Genomic DNA, 24,878 nt, shown 5'->3' on the forward strand with positions numbered 1-24,878 from the left:
ATGCTTTCCCACCATCACAAGTGAGTACCAGCCTACGTGAAAGGAGAAAGTAGAGTCAGGAGCTTCTCTCGAAACTTTTTTTTTTTCTTAATTATCTTTGTAATACAAAATCTGTCTAACTTTATTGTCTTTAATAGTAAAAGATTTTCAAAAAGTCATAGATGATACAATTGGAAAGCAGATATTCTGTACAATGAGCCACTTCATCTCTACTTAACCATCAGTGATTATTCGTTTGTATCAGGTTTTACTTTTTGTCCTTTCTGACCCTAACATTTAATTTTGCTTCACAAAATAGACACATTCCAAGTGAAAATCAGAGATACGTGTATCGTTTATAATATTGAACCTCATACATTTTACTAGATTCTCGGTATTTACTGTAACACTTAAACACTTGTTGAATCAATTAATGTATGAAAACTGAATGTTTAATCCAGAGCCATATGCATTTTTTGTTTTGTTTTTTGTTTTGGTGGTGTGCTATTCCCCGCTTGCTAGGCAGGTGCTCTGCCACTTGAACCACGCCCCCAGCCCGAAAGCTATTTACATTTTTAAGAGATGCCCTCTGGTAAAGACAACGCTTCACACAAGATACTTTCGTTGTCCTTCATATCATTTAATTTTCCCGTTCTACCTAAGCAGATAATACCAAAATGACCGACATGGCCAGTCATTTAATCTATTCTTTAATCCGAGTTGCCTTAGCTCCCACATATTCCCCTTAAATTGGTCATTTAAAATCTGGCTCACAAAACCTGGTTGCTAAGAAACAAGACGCTGGAAGGGTGGGGATGCTGCACTGCGACAAGCTTCAGCGTGAAAGCCAGAAGGGAGAAGAGGAGGCCCAGACTGGGCACGGGAGCCGCCTGCCGCTGCTGTGCGTCCGGCTCCCTCTTGCCCGGCATGAGCTCGTCGCTCATTGGCTCCACCGCGTGGCGCTGGCCGGCGATTGGCCAGGCGGCTGCGGCGGGTGGGCGGGAGCGGTGCGTGAGGGCGTCTCCGCCTGGGCAGTGGGCTGGGTCGCGGGGGTTCTGGGCGCGAGCGCGGGCCGTGCCGGCCGCTGCAGATGAGTGAGGCGTAACTACGGCCGCCGCAGGCCTGTGGAGGTGAGCGAGACGTCTGCGGGCTCGGGCGCTCGCTGGCGACCGAGTAGTGGGACGAGGAGTGGTACCTGCGCTGCACCAGCCCCCGGTAGGGCGGGCTGGGTCGGGGTCCGGCTCGCTCCAGAGCCCGGCAATCTCCAGGCTCAGGCCACGGGTTTGGCTTCCGCCTCCCGCCAGCTCCCCGTCCCTGCTGCGGGTTCTGCCCGCGCGCCCGCTGAGGTCCCGCCTCGCCCCCGGCCCGGCGCCTTTGTCTGCCTCTCTCCCGCCCCGCGTCCCGAGACTTGCGGTGAGGGCATCGCGTGGGGGTGGGGACCGCCGAGGTCTTGGGGTGCCCAAGGGCGCCGCGCCGGGGGCCTCGGGGTCTGTTTGCGGGGGGCTTTGACCGTCTCGGGGTGTGGGATGTGATTGTACCTTGTCCTTCAGAGTCGGAGCCAACTGCTAGGTTCCTATTGTGGTCACGGGTCGCGAAGTCTCGCCACGAGGCTCCCCCACTCAGGATGACGCAGGGTGACTCCCACCCCCTTATGCCCAAGGCTTCACCTGCCCCAGGTGAGGGGCATCCGTCTACCTGAGCCTCTTCTGTTTGAAACAGGAAAAAGACGCTCGTCCAGGGTCTCTGTGAGGAGGTGACTTACCTTAAGTATTACTTAACCAAGGTGTGTTCTTGAAAGGTGTAAACCAAGGCTGTCCTTTCAGGGGTCATTTCTGTAGTTTGTTAAAAGCGTAAACTATTAAACAGTGGGATTTTGTTTTTGGTAAATAGCATGTTTTGTTTTGAACGTTTTTAAATTTCTGGGGTTTTTTTCATTAATGGGAGTGGAGTTAGGATAATTTGAGCTTTGGACTTTCTCCTATGATGATAGTTTTTCTTAAGTTTAAACTTTTTTCTTGAATGAGATGCCAACGACAGCTATTTTGAGAGATTTCGTGTTTTATTAAAGATTATTACATCAATGCTTTGTACTTATATCAGTGCTTTCATACTTAATTCAAAATTTAAAGGGTATGTTCTTGAACATTCATTTAACTGGAATTAATATTGGGTAGTTTTCTTTTGCCTCGTATCCAGTTGTATAACGAAAATGTTCACATCTAGATTATTTTAAATTATTCTTAAATTCGTACAGCATTAATGGGTATCATGTTTGAAATATACATGTAAGTGTTGAGCATGATGGCACACACCTGTAATCCCAGGACTCAAGAAGCTGAGACAGAAGAATCCTGAGTTTGAGGCCAGCCTGGGCTACATAGCAAAACCCTGTCTCCAGAAACAAACAACAAAAAAGAAATATACACATACATTTTTAAGGATTTGATACAGACATTTTTAAATTTTTAATTGAGTCTTTCTGGAAGTAAAAACAAACAGGGTCCTTTCCTTGAATTCCATTTTAGACTGTTTTTCTATTTTGTTTCTTTTTTGTTTGTTTGCAGTGTTAAGTACCAAACCCAGAGCTTCACACATTGCTACTCAAGCACTCTCCCACTGGGCGACAAAGAGAAACCATATCTCAAAAAAAAAAAAAGTTCTGTAGACTGTATTTTCTACAGGGTGCAAAGCCAATGCTTTGTAATTATTTTATCTTAGAAATTCCTACACTAATAATAACCAAAAGTAGCATGAGGAAAAATAATAGTAAATTATTGAGCACATTTTGCATGCCCAACATTGTACAGGGTGCTTTATAGAAATAATTCTAAAGGTAGTTATTTTCCTTAGAGCTGAGATTGAAGCACTGGGTCATACTGTTAGAGGTGGTAAGACTGGATAAGTATCTACAGCTCACTCCCATTTATTTTATTGCCAGCATACAGTATTAGAATATCAGTGCCTGTCCTTTTATCTGTCTTATTAATCTTTATGATCTCAGGAACAGTAATGCTACTACCAGCAACATTAAATAGTTCTGTGTGCCAGATAATACCTTCCATCAAACGTTTCAAAAGTTTGTGAGCCAGATGCAATTTTTACCTTTGTTTTACAGATGAGGAAATTGAGACACAGAAGTTATCTGAACCAGATAATACCTTAATGGTAGAACCAGAGTGCAAAGTTGGATAGTTTGACTGCAGAATCTACATTCATAATCACTCCCCTGTACTGGCCCTTCAATAAGGTACATCTCTGGTTAGTGGGAAGCTCCGATTTTAGTGCTTAGTGTTTATATTTCTGTGTTTTCTTTTTAATGTTCATGTGTTCACATACAGTACAGCTTTATGATATCTAACACCTGATGTCCTTTACTTGTATCTTACGTAAACATTTACCTTTGGCTTTTACACATACCATTGCTGTTTAGTTTCAAATATCTCAATCCTCAGGACAGTTCTAGGAAGTAGGTATTGTTGTATGTTGCATCTCATTTGTGAGCTTGTTTTATTGTCTTCAGAGTGCTTTCACAAAATAATTCCTTCGTTTCTTTCCACACTGTCAGTTAGAGGTATTTTTATCACCTAATTTTATTGTTGAAGTTCAACAAGGTTAGATGACTTACCTTGACTAGCATGTGATGGTGCCAAAACTCAAACCAGAGCTTCAGATTCCTATATACACTGTCTGTCAGTAGATCTTGGCTTTGTACTTCTTTTCCTAAAATAGACCATGTTTTTCCATAGGAACAGCTTACATTTGAGGATTGTATTTCCAGCTCAGAATCTGATGTCAGTTAAATTATAGTCATAGACCTTTGTAATTATTTTTATCTGTAAATTTGTACTAATTTCAGTTACTCTGAAAACATTTGAATTTCAGATGCAAATAAAGCTGTTTGTCCTCCCTATCTCTAGTTCCCAAAGATGAGTCGCAGATATTCAGAAAACAACAATTTCCTGAACAATAATAACCAAATGGTATTAGACATGATCCTTTATCCATTAATTGGAGTCCCTCAGACCATCAACTGGGAAACCGTGGCAAGACTTGTACCTGGACTAACACCCAAAGAGGTAAATAACAGTCCCCCAGATATCTCCTGAACAAATCAGAAAAAATGAGCAATTCAAAGAAAAAACTGCTGGGACCAGCCGTGGTGGCTCAAGCCTATAATCCCTATATCTGAGGAGGTAGAGATTGGGAGGCTTATGGTTCAAAGCCAGCCTGGGCAGAAAATTCGAAACCCTTCCCCCCGCATCTGAACCCATGACTGGGCAGCTGTTTGTGGAAGCACAAACAGGAGGTTTGTATTCCAGGCCAGCCTGGGCATAAAACAAACCCTATCTCAAAAATAACTAACACAAAAAAGAGCTGGCAGAGTGGCTCAAGTAATAGAATGGCTGCCTAGCAAGCATGAAGCCCTAAGTTCAACCCTCAGTAAAAACAAAAAAAAAGGGAAAAACAACTGCTGGGCATGGTGGTGCATGCCTATTATCCCAGGTAAGTAGGAGGCAAAGATGGAGAATTGTGTGTTGAGGTCCAACCAGGCAAAAAGTTGGCTAGACCCTATCTTAAAAAATAAGCTGGGCATGGTGACACGTGACTGTATTCCAGCTATTTGAAAGGTGTAGATAGGAGGACTGAAGTCCAAGGCTGGCCCTGGGCAAAAAGGTTGAGACCCTGTCTGAAGTATAGCTAAAGCTAAAAGGTCTGGGTGTAAGGTTCAAGTGGTAAACTGTTTGCCCAGCAAGTGCACAGCCCTGAGTTTAACTCCAGTACTACTACAAAGGGTCTATTACCACCAAGTGAGAAAAAAAAATTTTGACTTTTACATATTTATAAGCAGGCAGAAATACTGTATGTATATACCTATATAATTTGAGTAGTGTAAACTATATTCCCTCCTGTTATCTTCTGTCTTTGACCTACTTAGTAGCCTTGCATTGTTTGCTTTTACTTGTTACTAATGCATCTCTCCACCAAGTTTCTTCCCTATCTGTATCCTTTTTTGTTCCTGGCCAGGGCATTAAAAATATTTCTTGGTACCAATTTAATTTGTAAACAGAAAAGAAACTGGACACTGAAATATTCTGTCATTCTGATACTGTAGGTGATTTTATTATGTTATCCTTAGAATCAAAACTTCAAAATTTTAAAAGTTCTTTTAGGGAACTTACAGAATCCTATAATTTGTTCATGAACACTAGTTTGAGAAACACTGACTTCAGAATTTTTGCAGCTAAAAGGATTACTAAACCACCACCACCAAATAAATGCATATACCCCACCAAAAAGTGGGGAACTCCTAAAGTGGGTGAATCATCTTAGACTTCTAGAAGTGGTAATGACATCAGTGATTTTTCCCTAGCAGGTTTTAAGAATATTCCTTACTGCCCACTTGTCGTACACAGTAAGTGTTGAATCAGTGAATGAACCCAAGTTCTGCACTCTTCTCTTGCAGCCAAGAAACCAGGCCCCACAGAGATTACTTGCCTTTAGCTTTATTATAAGTCTTTATAAAATGAATTTATTTTTTAGTGCATGTCATTGCTTCCTAATTTCTGTTTTTCCTCCCTTTGGGTTTTTACATTAGGTTTTAAACTGGACAAACCAGTGAGTTTACCTGTTTCCAGCTTTTTTTTTTTTTCCCCCCTTTTCAGTGGTACTGAGTTTGAACTCCAGGCCTACATTTGCCAGGCAGATGTTCTTACTGTTTGAGCCACTCCGCCTGCCCTTTTTTTAATTGGGTTTTTTGTTGTTGTTGTTGTTGTTGTTGTTATAAATTTTTTATTAGAATATATTCATTACACAGGGGGGATTCATAGTGACAATTCCAATTAGACTTATATTGAACATTATTTACATTGCCCCCATCATCTCCCCCCCCTCAGCCCCCTCCCCACCCCACTTAAAGCAATTGCAAGAAGTTACTTAGTTCTGTTTCATATAGGTATTTGAAGTCCATCAACCATCTACCATCACCTTAATCTCCTTCCTTCACCCTCCCTACTCCCACTCGTAACCCCCTGCCCCGCCCCACACACACACTGTGCCTATTTTTCAGTGCTGGTTTTCTACAAAGGGGTGTCTCAATGTATACCCTCTGTGGGTGTGCTTTATTTTGGTCTGGTCAATCCCTTCGAATACTCTCCCTTAATCCTTTATCTCCCTCCACCCATTTTTCAACAGTTTTCCTTATATCCTCTACATCTTATGGTATGGGATATTACTGACACTGTATCACTCTCTTTCCCTTTCCCTCTTTCCCTGAGTTCCATAGAGTAGTTCCACTGTTACAAACATTCTACATTTGAGTTTGTATATGATCATGCTTGTTTTTGTATATATGTTTATTTTTGGATCTGTCTTCCCAGTATGAGGGAAAACATGCGTCTGTTGTGTTTCTGATAGCATGATGTCTTCCGATTGCATCCATTTATCTTCAAACCACATGTCATTATTCCTTGTGGCTGAGTAATACTCCATTGTGCATATATACCATAATTTCATGATCCATTCATCAGTTGTAGGGTATCTGGGTTGTTTCCAGAGCTTGGCTATTGTGAATAGTGCTGCAATGAACATTGGTGTACAGGTGTGTCTGCTGTATCCTGTCTTACTTTCTTTTGGGTAGATGCCCAGCAGTAGTATCACTGGATCAAATGGCAGTTCTATCTCTAGTTTTTTGAGGAATCTCCATACTGCTTTCCCTAGTGGTTGTACTAACTTGCATTTCCACCAGCAGTGTATAAGGGTTCCTGTTTCGCCATGTCCTTGCCAGCATTTTTTGTTGTTATTACTCTTGATTATGGCCATTTTAACTGAGGTGAATGAAATCTAAGTGTAAATGCTGCTGGAAAAACTGGGTATCCACATGTAGAAGACTGAAACTAGATCCCTGTCTTTCACCCTGTACCAAAATCAACTCAAAGTGGATCAAAGACCTTGATACAGGCCTGAAACAACTCCGAAAAGCAGTAGGTATACACTAGAACGAATTGGTATAGGGAACAACATCCTAAACAAAACTCAAAAGACTCAGCATCTGAGAGAAACAATGAACAAATGGGACTGCATTAAAATAAAGAGCTTCTGCATAGCAAAGGAAACAGCCACCAGACTAAAGAGACATCCCACAGGATGGGAGAAAATCTTTGCCAGCTACTCATCTGATAAAGGACTAATATCCATAATCTACAGGGAATTCAGAAAACTCAGCCCCCAAACAATCAACACCCCACTGAAGAAATGGAATGAATTAAACAGGGAATTCTCAAAGGAAGAGGTACAAATGGCCGGTAAATACATGAAGAAGTGTTGGATATTTTTGAGCTAGGATCTCATGAACTATTTGCCTGGGGCTGACTTTGAACCTCAAGCTTTCTGATCTCAGCCTCTTGAGTATAGCTATGGTTATGGGCGTGCAGTGCTGACACCCAGCTTGTTTTATTACTTATAGCTTTTTATTACTAATGCTTTCAAACAGGGAAAAGTTGAAACAACACTTCTGTTTCCTTTATGTAGGTTCTGTAATTCTGGGTATTTCCTTGATCTTTTCATAAGTTTGATTGATTGATTGATTTTATGGTGAAACTGATTTATTTATTTATTTATTTATGGTTTGAACTTAGGGTGCATAACCCTACCACTTGAGCCACACTTCCAGTCCATTTTGATCTGGTTATTTTGGAAATGGAATCTTACAACATATTTCCCTGAGCAGACCTAGAACTATGATCCTCCCAATCTCAGCCTCCCACTAGGTTACAGGTGTGAGCCACCGGCACCTGGTTTCTTTGTACTAATTTTTTATGACATATGAAGTTAAGTCTAAGATATCATGATACTTCATTCCTATCTACTGAAGCATACATCTCTTAAAATAAAGACATTCCATAATCACAGCACTATTATCAAACCTAAGAAAATTAACAATAGCTGTCATTTCATCTGATAGTCACTGTATCTTCAAATTCACCCACTTAAAATTTTTTTGAAGTAATGTACAACTGAAAGTGCATCTGAATTTATTTTTTTTCAGTACTGGAGATTGAATCTTGGGCCTGTCACAAGTTATCTACCACTTGAGCCACATCCCCATCCCTTTTATTTTGTGTTTTGTTTTTGAGATAGGCTCTTACTGGCTTTGCCTGGGCTGGCCTGAATTCATTATGTACCTGCTTCTCCTTCCTGAGTAGCTGGGATAACAGCTGGGTTCTATTTTTAAACAGTATTAATTTGTGTGTTTGTGGTACTGAGGTTTGAACTCAGGGCCTACACCTTGAGCCACTCTACCAGCCTTTTTCAGTGGGTTTTTTTTTTTGAGATAGGGATCTCAAAAACTATTTCCCTAGGCTGGCTTTGAACCTCAATCCTCCTGATCTCTGCCTCTTGACCAGCTGGATGCCTGTCTAAACAGTATTAATTTTTAAATTTTTTATTTTATTTTTGAATTAGCATACATTAATAATACAAAGGGATTTCATTGTGATAATTCCATACCTTGAACATGGTCACCCACCCTCTCCATTATATTTCCTTTCCCCACTCTCCCCCCCCAATAGTATTAATTTTTAAGTAACTTTTTTATTTCTAAGCAAAATATGTCCTTAAAGAATACATAAACAAAAAGCAGGTAAGCAGAAATCAGATTTATAGTCAGAATTATATATTGGACTTTACTTAAAACAACCTAGATTCTTTTCTATACCTGTAACACTGTCTGCTATTTGCTTTTTTCACTTAGCATATTGTAAACATCTTCATATTCCAGTAATAGACTCTGCAGTCTAATAGTCTTTTATTTAATGCATATCATAATTGAACCTGTCTCTTTTTGGGTATTAAGGTCATGTTTTCCAACTTGCGTCTACTATGATACAGCCCTAAAAAATACCTTATTCTCATTTCCTTAGAGGATAATCACAGAAGCAGAATTGATAGATCAAAGGGCATATGCATTCTTAAGGCAAAATTTTAGATATTTCATACTGTCCACTAGAAGATCATCCATTTTATATTCCAGGCAACATAGCTGAGTGTCTGATTCTTGCACTTTTCTTTTTTTTTTTTCTTTTTTGCAGTACTGGGGTTTGAACTCAGGATCTTAGCTAGGAGCAGGCGCTCTACCTCTTGAGCCATTCCACCAGCCCCCTTGCAGTTTTTATATCAACTACTGTTTAAGTGTGTGTATGTTTTTTAAATTCTCATTTATATATCTTTTAATTTTAATAAATGTTATCTTACTGTAGGTTTTTTGTTTTACTTCATTTTGAGAAAGGGGTCTCGCTATATTGTCTAGGCTCTGGACTCAGAGTCTCAGAGCCCAGGCTGGCCTAGAACTCACAATCCTTCTGCCTCAGCCTCCTGAGTTCTGGGATTACAGGTGCGTGCTACCACACCCTGTTTTAAATGTGTTACTTCTCTTTTCAAAGGACTAATAAGCCTTGACTAGATATTTCTTAGTAGAAATAATAACCATGTAAATGATCATTACCTAAAGTAGAGCTTGAGATCTAGTGGGTACTTTAAATACTTGTATAATAAATGAATGATTTGTACTTTCTTGATTGCTAATGCAGATTATTCACTTTATAAATGTATATATACATATACACACACACACACCCCCAATATATATTTTTCTCCTTTTGCACCCCCCAGATTACTTGAATTGCTATGTAACTTGCCATCCACATTGATGTTGATGGAGATTTAAAAGTGAATGCTATAGCAGTGTTTGATGAAGACCTACAGTAAGGAAGGCATTTTATATTGTGATATAGTAAGCACATAGAAACATTTTAATGAAATACTTAGCCTGATTATGCCCGATATAATCTTCATATTTTCTAATCTATTGTATTAGTATATTGTTTTTTAAATTTCTAATCTTGACCTTCTAAACTGATCTCATGAACAATAAGTAAAACACTACACTAGATAAAACTGCCAAATACATGACCATGAAGTGAGACCACAGAATGTTTTGTGCAAGGCAGACCTCACTGTCAGTGAAAGCAAAGACTCTATTCTTTTAATAATGAAAATCTAGCTAGGCACAAGGGCACATGCCTGTATTCTCAGCTACTTGAATTGCAAGTTTGTGGCCAACCTGGACAACTTAGCAAAATACAAAATTAAGAAGATTAGGGTTTAACTTGGTGGTAGAATGCCTGCCTAGCAAATTTAAGGCCCTACCTTCAATCCTCAGTTCCACAAAAAGAAAAGAAAGTCTAGTGTTGGCCAGGCAAGCATGAGGCCCTGAGTTCAAACCTCAGTGTTGCCAAAAAAAAAAAAAAAGTCTAGTACTAAAAATCAGATACTCTGATTTGCTTTCCATTGAAGGCTAGAATTTGATCTTGTTAGTGCTGAGGATGTAACTCAGTGGTAGAGCATTAACCTAGCATGTCCAGTAGGGGGATAAAAAGTATATGGCCATATATCCTGAATGTACCTACTCTCATCTGATATCAGAAGCTAAGCAAGGTCAGGCCTGGTTAGTACTTGGATTACAGAATTTGGTCTTATTCCTGGTAGAAACTCAGTTAATTTAAAAATAAAAGCCAACTATTTAATTGTTAACATTGTCAACTGATAATAGATGTATACCAAAGGGAAATATGGTTAATAAAAAGTGTTCATTTTTCTTCAAGAGTATAAACACGTTATACCATTAGGTTAAAGCATGTATTTTTAAAATTCTACCCTGGATTTTAAAGAAGAAACAATAAGATGCTTTTGTATATTGAAACATGCCAATTTTGTAGATATTGCCCAACAGAATAAGATTCATATAAAAAATGATAGAGGACAAGAAAATGTCTTCTCATTTTTTTATTTAACTTCCATTTCTTTCATTTTATATCATGACAGTGTGCAAAAAGGTTTGATGAACTGAAGAGTAGTGGGAATTCACCTGTTGACAACCAGTATAATACCCTAATGGCTACTGGAGAGAGTCCTGTTGAAACTTTAGCCACATACATCAAATCTTCACTTCTTGACATACAGGGAGATTTTCAGGAGACTCCAGTTGGTCAGGATGCTGTTTTCAAAACAGGTAGGGTTTTAAAACAAAATGTAGTATGTATCATTATGATAATCCAGTCATCTTTTCTTTTTTCTTTGTTTAAAGGCTAATATAAACATTAATATAAAAAAATCTATTAGTGTTTGTATCTTCTTAAACTTTAAGAATTATCTTTGCTAATTTTTAAAGACTTTAAGTGTTAATACATAGGTCAAATACTATTTTCAAAATAAAATACTAACTATATGAAAATTTTCACTCCAGTCTGTTATCCTAGTTATTTAATGTTATTTATTACTTACTATGAATATTTATTTAAAGAAATTAGACCCACTTTTTACTTTTTTTGACTGAGGATTTTGCATGTCTCACACATAATTTTTTTACAGCTAAATTTTTTACTGCAGTTAACAGGAGAGTCAAGTGACACATGGCAAGGTTGAAGAGATGTTTTCTGCAGTTACATTGGAAATAACTGGTTTTAGAAATCCTCACAGTGTACTGAGTTAATTTCATCTCATCAGCAGCAAAGTATTAAAAATTTTGCTTCAGGAAGAAAAAAACTATTCTGTTGGCTTTTGGACATTTGACACTCTTTTGGACATAAAACAGCATTTTTTGAAGTCTTCATTGTAGCATTAGCAGTTGTGATCCACTTTTTGTAGAGTTTCTTCCATGTACGTTTAATGTTAATGTCACCTGATAAATACCATCTTTAAATAGCCTTGGAAGCCATGCATTTATAATAGTACCCTTTAATAAATAAGAAGCCATTCTCAGCTTTTTAAAAACACTAACAACTTCCTCCCCTTCTTTTGTATGTGTCTGTTTAAGGAAGACGTAGTATAGCTTCCACAAGGAATTGTTCTTCAGAAAGCGAAAATTGTACTACTCGTAATGGTGGAGAAAAGACTGAAGAATCTGAAGGGTAGGAGGCTGGTTGTTTGCTAGATAAGATTAATAGTAATATCAACTTTGAATTGTAAAATATATTGTTGGTGATTTTATATGCCACTTACCATAATTTAGGAATTTCTCATTACCCAGTTGCAGAAACAATTGGAGCCAGCTTAGTTCATGTGTTGACTATAAACAGTTGCTTAGTACTACATACAACTTGTTCTTGATATTTATAGACTGTTTTCCATGTTTAGAAATTCATTTTCATATTTGTAAATATTGCAGATAGCATTTATTAACATAAAACTTGGAGGAGTAAATTTTAATACCCAAAGAAAAATTTCCAAGCTGTTAGCTCTCCACTTCATTAATAAAATCAGCGGTATATTTTGGAACTATTTGCATATAATTACTCATTATACATTTTTTAATTATTTTTTCATCATATAAACATTTAAAATGAGGATATCTTTTAATATATTGAAAGTTTTGATAGTTTTATTGCTTCGTATATTTTGTATACAAAAGCCTGCATGTGTAGTAAATGTCCACTTTGAGTTTTGACAAATAGGTCCACCATATAACTATCAGCTAAATCAAAATACAAAATGTTTTTTTATCATCCCTAAAAGTTCCTTTCTATAACTTTAGTTTTGATAGATTTGTATATAATTCACACACCACAGAATTAACCTTTTGTGTATGTATGTGTGCGTGTGTATGTTTGTGTGTGCGTACATGTGTGTAGTGCTGGGAACTAAACCTAGGGCCTTGTGCATTCTAGGCAGGCACTCTACCACTGAACTACATCCCAGCCCTCTTTCACTTTATTTTGAGACAGGGTCCTGCTAAGTTGCCCAGACTGGCCTCTAACTTGTGATCCTTCCACCCAAGCATCCAGAATAGCTTGGACTCCAGGTGTGCACCACCATGCCTGACCAAAATTCACCTTTTAAAAAAAGTTTTGGAGGTAGGTGGTGATGGTGATTGCCACTGAACTGTACATTTATAAGAAGTGGATAAAATAGTAAATTTTATGTTATGTATATTTTACCATAATTTTAAAAACTTTTAAAGTGTATAGTTCAGTGATTATTAGTTCAGATTTTTTGCTTTATAAAAATAACCCATTTATTGTAAGCTAGAGTTGTCTCAAAAGGTCTTTCACTTCATTCAGTCTTCCCATGACAGACTTGATTGTGACCGTAGAAGTGGTAGTGGAGGTCCAGGCACCGCTACCAGGCACTGTTTTCATATAGGAACCTTAGTGCCAGATCTTTACAGCCTGTCTCTCTGTCTTGGTTTTGCTACAGAAGGAGCAGTTGTACTTGGTGTGCTTGCTGGTTTCTATTTTCTTCACCATTTTCCAGAGGGAGGCACTATAGTGGGTCCAGGTTTTTGTTTTGGTGGGATTGGGTTTTGAACACAGGGCTTTATGCTTGTAAAGCAGGCACTCTACCATTTGAGCCACACCTCCAGTCCATTTTGCTGTGCTTATTTTGGGGATGGAGTCTCTTGAACTATTTGCCCAGGCTGGCCTCAAACCGCAATCCTCTGGATCTCAGCCTCCCAAGCAGCTAGTATTACAGGTGTGAGCCATTGACACCCAGCTGCAGGTCTCATATTTACCAATGATCCCAACCTTCTTGGTATGTTTGACCATGTCACTGCAACCTAGGCCCAGCTCAGACATGTATTTTTTAACTTGATTATTTGTGTGGCACAAAATTTTGCCAGGTACTTTTAATCTTATATAGTATTTTTAAAAGCCACCGAAACTTTGTTTCATAGTACTAGTTACTATGTTTATATTTTGACCGTAATTTCTTTGGAAGGACAATTTGTGAAAATTTATTTTAATTTACCAAGCATAGTGATTCACACCTGCACACCTGTAATTGCAGCACTTCAGATGCAGAAGCAGTGAGGATTAGGAGCTCAAGGCCAGCCAGGGCCTTGAACATACATAGCAAGACCCTGTCTCAAAAACCCAAAAAGTTACTTGAATTCTTATGACCTTGATAGAGCGTTCATTATAATCCTTTTTTCTGGTAGTCCAGAATGCAATTTTTCATATTAAAAAATTCAAAGTTTACAAAATAAATTCATACCATATTACAGTTTGTCTCTTCCTGTTTTCCCCTCTCCTTTTGTAATGACATAAAGGCAGATGTGGGTCACACTGATGTTTCCTTTTGAAGTGATATAATTTTCAAAGAAAATAAATTCAAGGAGTATATAATTTTTGAAGGAAACTTTGTGATGCATTATCTAAACTTAATTTTAAATATGTAAATAAGTACTTTGTAGTCTTAAGAATCCTTTTAGTTATATTTATTACTTCATATTTATTTACTTTATATTTATTTAATGCCTGGAAGTAGATTTTCTTGCTGCCAAAAAATAACTAAGTAAGCGATGCTAATTTTTAATTTGATTATTCACTGAATAATTTTAGCTGTTTTTCTTTTTTTTCAGAAGTATGAAAATTTTAGTATTTAATCATTTCCCTCCCATGCTCATAAAATGTAAAAATGTTATTTTATTTACCTCATAAAAATTAAGGTGTATTCTTCAGTGTTTCTTTGGGATTTGGTATTATTTTAATTAACTTTATTTGTAATATATAACTTGAAAAATAAGTTTTAAGCCATGTAAATTATTAGTCCTTTCGTAAAAATATTTTTATATTTTAGCTTACTAAAATTAGTCATAACCTAAGGTACAATCAGTTGATAAGACACTTGAAAATTTCTGAATGTCAAAATCTTCAAAAATATCCTGTTCTCTTACTTCCACTAAATGTCAATATTCTTGGCTCCTCTTCTAAAACTCTACTAATTTCATTTCTGTGCAACATTTCTTATGAAGGCCAAACATGGTGATCCATGTATGTGATGAAGCAAAAAACTTGAAAGAAGATTTTGTTTGCCCACGAGATCTTTTGGTATCAGAAATGAAGTACTTTGCTGAATATTTATCTATGGATGCCCAGCGCTGGGAAGAGGTGGACATTTCAGTTCATTGTGACGTTCACATTTTCAATTGGTTGATAAAATATGTTAAAAGGAACACTAAGGAGAATAAAGATTGTGAGATGCCCATTTTAGGTAAAAGAAAATCTGTTGCTTATTTTGTAGGGAAATTTGTATGTCACCTGATGGTTGTTTCAGGGCAAAAGTGAAATGTTGAAAATCACTTGAATATTAGCATTTAAGCTCATATTACTAACAGTGTTTTTAGGAAACTGATATATTTTAGGAATTTAGTTAAACTTTAGTAAATTTATGATAAATTAACATGTCTCTAGGTTAACAGTTCTTAACATAAGGTTATATGGACCACTAGGGTCTTGGGGACTCTTATAGAGGGTTAATAAAATATGTAGAGAGAAAAGAAAATTGTTTACTTCAGAATATTTATGTGCATAGTAAAGGTAAAAGAAGTGGAACCAAAGTAGCCATTTTGTTGTCTTTAACCTTAAGTCAAACTTAAAGTTAAACTTTTATAAAAGCAATCTTTATTCTAACTGGGAAACATACCAAAATGCTTAATTAAATGTCTAATAATCCACCACTGTTTTTTAACTGGAGATGGGGTATATTTCAATTTCTGGAGGATTTTTTTTCACTAGCTTTTTCCTCCTTTCACCATTACACTTGAGAACCTTCAATTTAGAATTGTTATTTAGGAAAAGATGGGGATTCCTTATTTTAATCATTGTATAGTACAAGTAGCTTTCTAGTACAAGAACTTAAAAGGATTATCATTGTACTTAGAATGGTGGAAAATCAGTTTTTTCTTCTTAATTATACTTCCTAGGAGATGTATTGTCAGGCAGAAAGCTTACTCGGTATGTCTGTGTGTGTGTGTGTGTGTGTGTGTGTGTGTGTGTGTGTGTGTGTGTGTGTGTGTGTGTGTGTGTGTCAGAAAGCTTACTCGGTATGTCTTTGTGTGTGTGTGTGTGTGTTTGTGTGTTGTGTGTGTAGCAGTGGGGTTTGAACTCAGGGCTTCATGCTTGCTAGTCAGGCTCTCTACCACCTGATCCATACCCCCAGCCACTTTTGCTCTGCTTATTTTTGGTATAGGGTCTCACTTTTTGCACAGGCCAGTCTGGACTGGGATCCTCCTATTTTTCTTTTCCTGCTGTAGTTGGGATGATAGGCAAGTACCACTACACCCAATTGGTTGAGACTGGGTCTCCAGAACTTTTTTTGCCCGGATTGGCTGGAACAGCATTTCTCCAGATCTCCTTCTTGCCTCCCAAGTAGCTAGAATTACAGATGTGAGCTGCTGCCCCCAGCTTCAGTATGTCTTTCAGAAGTAATTTTTATTACATTTCTGAATCTTCTAAAATTAAGTTTTTGTTTAAAAAGGCACTGAATGCCTTTTTGAAATAAATTCACTAGTAACAAGTGCTGGCATTAATTACTTTTAAAATTTTTCTTACTGTGACTTTTGCATATCTTTGACTTGAGTCTTTGTACTTATTATGAATCTAATTCCAGGGCAAATTTACTGTGCACTTTCTCTACCCTATGATTTAACTGAATTTTCTTTCTTTCTATATTTCTAAGCCATGTAAGTAAAGTTATATTAAATTGTTCTTAAGAAAGTAATATCCGCCAGGCGTCAGTGGCTTAGGCCTATAATCCTAGCCACTCAGGAGGCAGAGATCAAGAGGATCATGGTTCAAAGCCAGCCCCGGGAAATAGTTCCCAAAACTCTATCTTGAAAAAAAAAAAAATCCTTCACAAAAAGGGCTGGTGGAGTGGCTCAAGGTGTAGGCCATGAGTGCAAACCCCAGTAGTATAAAAAAAAAAGAAAGTAATATCCTAAAGGTAAGAAGGAACCTGTTCTGAAGAGTTTGAGGTATAAATCAAAAGAAAAATTAAACTTCTTTTTTTTTTTTAGAGCCAGGAAATGTCATTTCAATTCTTATTTCTTCAGAGTTTTTGAAAATGGATTCATTAGTAAGTATTAATTTTTAAAATCCAAGTTCCTGTATTCACTTAGATGTTTTTTTTTTCTTTAAATGTCTAGAAAATTCTAAGATACCTTACTAAAATAGTTAAAGAGTGTAATTTCATTTCAATAAATTGCCTGTGTTTGGAGATTCTTTGTCCGGTTAACAAGGGATTAAGATTACCATGTATCATTTATATGTTATGCTTATAAAAGAAGCAATTAATCTTTAAGGAGTAGCTCAGTGTTGTATTAGAAGAAACTAAACAGAAGATTTTGTCCTTCCACCAAGTTAAATGAAAATGAAAATTAATTGGAATATATTTGTTTTACTATTTAAGTGATTTCTTCTTGTGGTACTGGGGATTGAACCCAGGGGCCTTGCACATGCTAGGCCAGTGCTCTACCACTTGAGCTATGCCCCTTATTCCTGTTTTTATTTTTTGTTTTTGAGACAGGGTCTGACTAACTGTTGCCCAGGCTGGCTTCAAACTTGAGATCCTCTTGCCTCTACTTTACAAGTAGCTAGGATTATAGGCATAAACCACCATGCCTGGCTTCAAATGATTTATTTAGTAATGTTTTGCTTATGTGTCTTTCATTTATAGTCCAATAAATAAAGAACAAATATTCAACTATTACACGATATAATTTTGTGATTGCATTGCAAAAGGGTTATTGTTTAAGAATAGCTGATAATTGACTACTTAGCTCTGAGAAAAAAGAGTACCTTATAAAAGTACAATATATGCATATACATTTCAAGCTATAACATTAAATATATTTATTTTTCTTTTTTACTTAATAAATTTCTTCATCATTCAAATGATTTATATGTTTTTATGGTTGACATTTTGTGGTTAATATTTAAATAAATATTTTACTTTAGCTACTGGTAAAACTATATCAGGTAGAATACTCCTTGGCTATACTGGCAGATGAGAAGTCTGTTTGCTTATTTGGAGTTTATTAGTTTTACTAGCTACTGTTTTCTTTCTACTTCTTAACCTCTGCCCAGTTAGCTAATTGGTATTACTTGCTTCAGGTAAAGGCTACAGAAAAAAAAACAAGAGATTAAAAGGGTCCTTATGGTTTGGGGTTTTGAACTTTAAACTATAAAAGATAATTTTTAAGCCAGCAACAAAATAACTACCCTCTTTTTACTCTTTTTGTGTTTTGAAACAGGGTCTCACTATGTAGCCCAAGCTATTCTTGAACTTACAGTCCTCCTGCCTCAGCCTCCCTAGTGCTAGGATTATAGATGTGCATCTTCATAGCTGGCTCTCTTTACTCTTATATATACTTCAACTTAGAAGGTAAAAAAATACATATTGTTTCGAATAGAAGAGGCTGAAATTAATTTTTCTACATTTATGTGTACATGTGTGTTTACAAATTTGACCTGTGTAACAGGGTGGATTAACACAAATAGGCAAAACCTAGTTAGTATGTAGCAGTGCATGTATTAGGCTTTAATGAATTTATGTTTGAAAAGTATTGCTATATTTTCCTTTGTGCTGCTGTTTTTAACATTTGCTGTTCTGTGTTTTTTAGGTTGAACAATGTATTCAGTATTGCCACAAAAATATGAATGCTATAGTAGCTACCCCATGCAACATGAACTGTATTAATGCAAATCTTCTTACACGTATAGCTGATCTGTTCACACACAATGAAGTTGATGATTTAAAAGACAAGAAAGATAAGTTTAGGAGGTAATATTTTAAATCTAATTTTAAGCCTAATGTTCTTGTTAAAAGAAGTATATTTCTATTTTATTTTAAGTAAAGAGCCAATGGCTCATGATGAAAACTAGTAATTATTTTGTATAATGGACATGGTGTTAGTGAATTACATTAAAAATTATTCAGTCATCTTTAAGTATAAAGAACAAGAGTAGTATGAATGAGGTCAGCAGTACTCTTATCATTTAGAGGCCATTTAGGTTATAGCAGGGAGGATATACCTTATTCTATGTGGATGGAAGCAGGGGAGTGGCATGACCTGATTTGTTTTGTTTTGTTTTGTTTTGGGGGTTTTTTCTTGGTTATTTGGGTTTGACCTCAGAACTTCACACTTGCAAGGCAGGAACTCTGCTTGAGCCACACCTCCAGTCCATTTTGCTCTAGGTACTTTGTAGATAAGGTCTCACTTTTTGCCTGGGCCAGCCTGGACTGCAATCCTCCTATTCGTACTTCCCACCATCACTGGGATGACAGACATGCACTACCATGCCCAGCTATTGGTTGAAGAGTGGGGAATTGCTAACTTTTTGCCCATGCTGGCCTCGAACCATGATCCCTTGTATCTCAGCCTCCTGAGTAGCTAGGATTGCAGGTGTGAGTCACCAGTACCTGGCTTTGATTTGTTTTTAAGAGATCATTCTGGTTGCTATGTGGAGAGTAGACCCTCAAGCCTACTTATAGAAGAAAAGAAGAAAGAAGACCTGTTGGGGGCCAATGAAGTAGTCTGGTGAGAAATGAAAGGATTTGAAATAGGGGATAAGCAGTGCAAGTAGAAAGAAAAAAATTGGTTCAATGTATATTATTAGAAAGGTTTGACAGATTTGTGTGATAATGTGGGAAGAGAAAGAGGATTCCAGGATAGTTACCAGGTTTTAAATTTGAACAATTAAATGGATAATAATGCCATTAGTGGAGAAAGGAAAGATTAAGAGGGAAAGGATTAAGGTGAGGAAAATCAAGTGGTAGATTTGGGTCTGTCAAGACTCTTTAGTATACTTCTTGGACATGCAACTAGTTGGATATATTAAGCTAGATTTTAGGTCACAGGTCAGGGTTTAAAATACAAATTTGAGAGTAGATGAAGTTTGAAACAAGGGAAAGCATTTCCTACCAAGAGACCATACCTAGTGCTTTTTGTGTTCTGTTCAAAGAAATTTTCGCCTGACTGAAGGTGGTGAAGATAACCTCTATGTTTCTCTATTACTCATCCTGATTCAATTTTTTTTTAATTTCTTTTATTCATATGTGCATACAATGTTTGGGTCATTTCTCTCCCCTTCCCCCCTCCTTTTGTGTGTTATGAAATAGAAGTCAAAGTTCATTTTTTTTCTAGTATCTAGTTGACAGAGCATCATATATTTAAAAGGCCATCATTTCCCCCACTGAACTGCAGTATTACCTTTACTACAAACCAGGTGACTATGCTTGAAGTCTTTATCTTAGATATCCATTTTGGTCTATTGATTTGCCTATTCTTGAGTCTGTAGCACCCAATCTTAATTACAGAAGCCTTATAATAATTTTTCATATGTAGTATTCTAAATTCTCCAGTTTTGTCTTATTCCATAGTTGTTGTCTGACCAAAATAGGACCTTTGCATTGCCATATAAATTTTATAATCAGCCTTGTCTATTTTCTGTTTTTCATATACACACAAACCTATAGAAATATGGATTTAACATATTAATAATATTTTTTTCTGTCCACAAACACAGTGTAACCCTCCACCTATTTGGATATTCTTAAATTTAACTCATCAATGTCTTATTTTTGATGTAGAGAAATTTCCCTTTTTAATTTACTCGTCTTAATTTCCTTGGTGCTGTTGTAAATGGTATTCATATTTATTTTCTAATTGTTAGTAGGAGAGTATTGATAAGGCTATTCAATACCCAGGACCACCAAAGAAGAAAAAAAAGAAAGGGAGATAGATTGTGTTTTGGTTTTTTTGGTAGGATTGGAATTTCAAGTCAGGGCCTCATGCTTTCAAAAAAGGCACTCTGCTGCTTGAGCCACACCTCCAGATCATTTTGCTATGCTTATTTTGGAGATGGGGTCCTGAAAACTATTTACCCAGGCTGGCCTCAAACCGTGATCCTCTCGATCTCAGCCTCACAAGTAGCTAGGATTCTCAGATTAGATTGTGTTTACATACTCATCAGGATGATTCATTAACTAGAAAGAAATTGATAAGACAGGTGATTATCCAAGAATACAGTCCTTAAGGAGAGAAAGACAATGTGGGATTATCCAAGAGCTAAACACTTGAGAATGGAAATGGAATCCTATATCCAAATTTGGCCTTGAAGAGCAGCAGACTTTATACAGGGGTAATGGAGAGACAGGGCATCATTTGGAATTAATGACCTACTTTGGAGACTTCAGGTTCATTTATATTATGTTCAGTGACAAAGTACTTAACATTTGTCTAATTCTTAACACTATGCCTGGTACTCCTTAAAAACATATCATTTAGCCTTATAAGCCTTATTTGGAATTAATAACCATGTTATATAAATGAGAAGACAAGTTTCAGAGAGCAAGTTGCTAAAGATCAGAGACTGTATTACTGGTAGACTTGAATGGTTAAATTCTTAATATCTTTAATCATGAATATTCCAGCAACAAAGAACTGAAAGAGAAATAGATATCCATCAGTCTTCATAACTGGTGAATCAAACAGTTCTCATTAGTAGGTTTACCAAGGCTGTAATATACACTCTCAAAGAGAGCCTAAGGATTTGTCAGTCTTATTTTATACATACACAGGTAGATCAGTGTTTATTTTATCAACGTAAAATAACTTTAATAAACTAAATATAGAAAATTAATTTGTTAGTCATTTATATTAACAGTAAACTTTTTTGTAAGAAGATTGAGAGACTGTTTGATCCTGAGTACTTCAATCCAGATTCTCGGACTAGTGCAGCAACATTATATAGGTAATGTGTTTTTCCTTTGGTGTGCTATATAATGCAGCTAGTTATATTCTGTAATTTACTATATTAACACATTAACATTTTTTAATGGTTTTTACATCTTCTTTGTGTTTATAGATGCTGTTTATGTAAGAAACTGTTAACAAAAGAAACAGAAAGAAGAATTCCTTGCATTCCTGGAAAAATCAACGTAGATCGACATGGAAATATTGTGTATATTCACATAAGGTGCAGTGAAGATAGAATACAGCTTTTCTGTGTGAATTTCTGTGTATTTATAGCAGCATAAGTACTATGCTGTTATAAAAAGCAGGGTGTCTCTATGTAGCCCACACTGACCTTGTCAGTCTTCTTGCTTATTCTCCTGAGTGCTAGAATTAAAGCTGTGTACCACCATGACCAGCCTACATAACTAATTTTATAAGGAATAGAATAGCATCGTTTCTGTATGTCATCCAACTTTGAGTTAGAAAGATGCTACTTTCAAAGCAAAGTTATAAAAGCTACATTTTACTTACTGGGTGAATTTCATAATGCCTTTAAACTTAAAAATTATAAATTACTGAATATTAATAATATTCAATATTGAAGGATATGAATGGTGCCATTAAAATGATTTCTTTTCACTAACAGATTTTAACTATTTATATAAGCATCATATTGAATTTTACAGAGAAACAGATTTACTTCTGGGTTAGTTTTGGTGAGTGAGGAAAAATTGGAGTTTCCATAATCTTTACACTTTGTCAGTATTCTATTAATACATATTCCATTATACATAATACATATTCCCAAATACATTCGACACACGTTCTTATTCTGAGTTGGGGGTGGGGGTCTTTCCTAAGGGAAAGCAGAAACTTTAAAATATATATGTTCTTTGACAACATCCTATTGCTAGGAATTTATCCAAAGAGGTAATGTTGGGTTTATGAAAGCATTTAACAAGGATATTCATTGCTATGTTAAATATATTAACTAGCCAAAAAAAAAAAGACTCAAATAATTAAACTAAAATAAAATACAGGACTGGTGGAGTGGCTTAAGTGGTAAAGCGCCCACCTAACAAGTGTGAATCCTTGAGTACAAATCCCAGTACCATCAAAAAAAAAAAAGTTAAAATAAAATACATATATACAATAATGTAGCTATACAAAATATATCCAGTTCCTTTTTTTTTTTCTTTTGGTGGGATGGGGGTTTTAACTCAGGGCTTCACATTTGCGAAGCACTCTTATCACTTGAACCACACATCCAGTCCATTTTTACTGTGTTTGCTTTGGAGATGGGAGTCTCAAAAACTATTTGCCTGGACAGGCCTTGAACCATGGTTCTCCTGATCTTAGCCTCCAAAGTAGCAAGGATTACAGTTGTTAGTGCTCTGCTACTTCAATTAGTTTTTATTGTAATGCCTTTAAGAATAATATTCAAGCCAAGATGTGGTGGCATATGTTTGTAAACCCAGTACTTAGGAGGCGGAGGCAGGAGGATCACAAGTTAGAAGCCAGCCTGGACTACATTGGGAGACCTTGCCTCAACTAATCAAGAGCTGGGGATATAACTCAGTGATAGAGCGCTTGCCTAGCATGCACAGACCTTGAGTTTGGTCCTATCACTGCAAAATAATAATAATAATAACAATAATAGGAGTGACATAATAATGTTACAGAAAAACATATACTTACATAGAAAGTCATTAATCATCAGTATGGGGGCATGGCTCAAATGGTAGAACACCTGCCTAGAAAGTCATTAACTAACTTTTTTTTTTTTTTTTTTTTTTTGTGGGAATGAGGTTTGAACTCAGATCCTTGCACTTGCTAAGCAGGCGCTCTGCCACTTGAGCCACACCTCAAGTCCATTTTGCTCTGGTTATTTTGGAGATGGGGGTCTCATGAACTGTTTGCCTGGGCTGGCCTCCAACAATAATCCTCCCACTGTCAGCCTCCCAAGTAGCTAGGATTACAGGTATGAGCCACTGGTGCCAGCTGTCATAAAATTTTTAAATAGGAAAAAAATAGGCTATAAAAAAATACCTGGAAATATGTTCACAAAAGTAATAACTGTGGTGTTAATATTGAGTGATAGCATTTAGGATGGCCTTATAATTTTTCTTTTTGCCTATTTTTCTGTATTAAAATGTATAGCCCTTTTAACTGAGGAAAAATCTACAAACATATTTTGTATTTTAAACATTAAAACAGAAATATAAGTCAACATTTAACCTTAGTATTAATAGCATAATCAACTTTAAAATGTTTTATTTTTCTCTCAGTACAATAATTAGAAATCTTTATTAGTTACTATAAGTACCTGGAATATTAAACTTTTTTCTGTCTAAAGACTTGATATACCTTTTGAAAATTACTTCCATTCTGACAGCAATAACTATTAATAGTAGTATATGAAAAAAATATTGTTAAGTTCAAGATTGTTGGTATTTTATTCAAAGTATTTTCCTACAAGTCAGCAGTTGATGCATACATTTAAAAAATGTCTTTAATTTTTAAAATGTATCTATGTAATTTGTAATAACATGGTGGCACTTTTTGCCACCATGGCAAAAAGTTAGAAAACAGTAAATCAGAGAGTTAAAAAGAAATCAGGCGTAGTAGTACACACTTCTAATCCCAGCACTCAAAAGACTTGAGGCAGGAGGATCTCAAGTTTGAGGCCAGCCTGAGTTAATAGCAAGTCAGGCCAGCCTGGACTAAATAGTGAGACCTGTCTCAAAAAAAAAAAATGAAAAAGGAATTGTGCACAGCGGCTCATACCTGTAATCAACTACTTGGAAGGGAGGGTGAGATCTGGTAGATTGGGGTTCAAGGTTAGCCTGGGCAAAAAGTTTGCCGGACCCTACCCATCTCAGTCAATAAGCTGGGTATGGTGGTGCATACCTGTCATCCCAGCTATGCCAGACATGTAAGTAGAAGGATCATGGTCCAGGCTAACCTGGGCAAAAATGTGAGGCCTTATTTGAAAAATAGCTAAAACAAAAAAGGCTGGGGCTGTGGCTCAAGTGGTAGAGCACCTGTCTAGCAAGCCACATCCCTGAATTCAAACACCAGTACTGCCAAGAATGAAAAAAATAAAAAGAATAGGAGCTTCAGTTACATATGACCATTGCAAATATGGTATTAAACCTTTGTTGTATTTAATTTTAAATGTGTATTACTTAAAACCTGCTTTTATATTATTATATTGTTCAATACTAGAAAATGCTGTTTATAATAAAGAACTAACATATTAATGAAATGTTTAGAATCGAATCACAAATAATTAATACTGTCTTCTAACATATGCAAGTAAAATAAA

The 24,878-nt window shown here is 36.4% G+C and overlaps 1 protein-coding gene across 12 annotated transcripts in view; it reads left to right on the forward strand.

Moving 5' to 3' along the window:
* Nucleotides 1-24,878, forward strand: part of Sanbr (SANT and BTB domain regulator of CSR) — a 59,324-nt gene that overhangs the window by 7,069 nt on the left and 27,377 nt on the right. For 2 of the 12 annotated variants that reach the window (XM_074049790.1, XM_074049783.1), the window contains exons 1-11: nucleotides 995-1,109; nucleotides 3,095-3,226; nucleotides 3,897-4,055; nucleotides 10,858-11,044; nucleotides 11,849-11,942; nucleotides 14,786-15,024; nucleotides 16,829-16,887; nucleotides 18,434-18,594; nucleotides 19,256-19,351; nucleotides 21,480-21,566; nucleotides 21,681-21,791. In XM_074049790.1, coding sequence (XP_073905891.1) covers nucleotides 3,906-4,055; nucleotides 10,858-11,044; nucleotides 11,849-11,942; nucleotides 14,786-15,024; nucleotides 16,829-16,887; nucleotides 18,434-18,594; nucleotides 19,256-19,351; nucleotides 21,480-21,566; nucleotides 21,681-21,791 — 1,184 coding nt within the window. In that variant the 5' untranslated portion in view covers nucleotides 995-1,109; nucleotides 3,095-3,226; nucleotides 3,897-3,905. Of the gene's footprint in view, nucleotides 1-994; nucleotides 1,195-1,234; nucleotides 1,393-1,698; nucleotides 1,763-3,094; nucleotides 3,238-3,896; nucleotides 4,056-9,645; nucleotides 9,738-10,857; nucleotides 11,045-11,848; nucleotides 11,943-14,785; nucleotides 15,025-16,828; nucleotides 16,888-18,433; nucleotides 18,595-19,255; nucleotides 19,352-21,479; nucleotides 21,567-21,680; nucleotides 21,792-24,878 lie in introns of those variants that run through there. The other 10 variants (XM_074049785.1, XM_074049788.1, XM_074049787.1 and 7 more) reach the window with 10 other exon arrangements.

Source organism: Castor canadensis, chromosome 12, assembly GCF_047511655.1.
Source record: "Castor canadensis chromosome 12, mCasCan1.hap1v2, whole genome shotgun sequence".
NCBI classification, from domain to species: domain Eukaryota; kingdom Metazoa; phylum Chordata; class Mammalia; order Rodentia; family Castoridae; genus Castor; species Castor canadensis.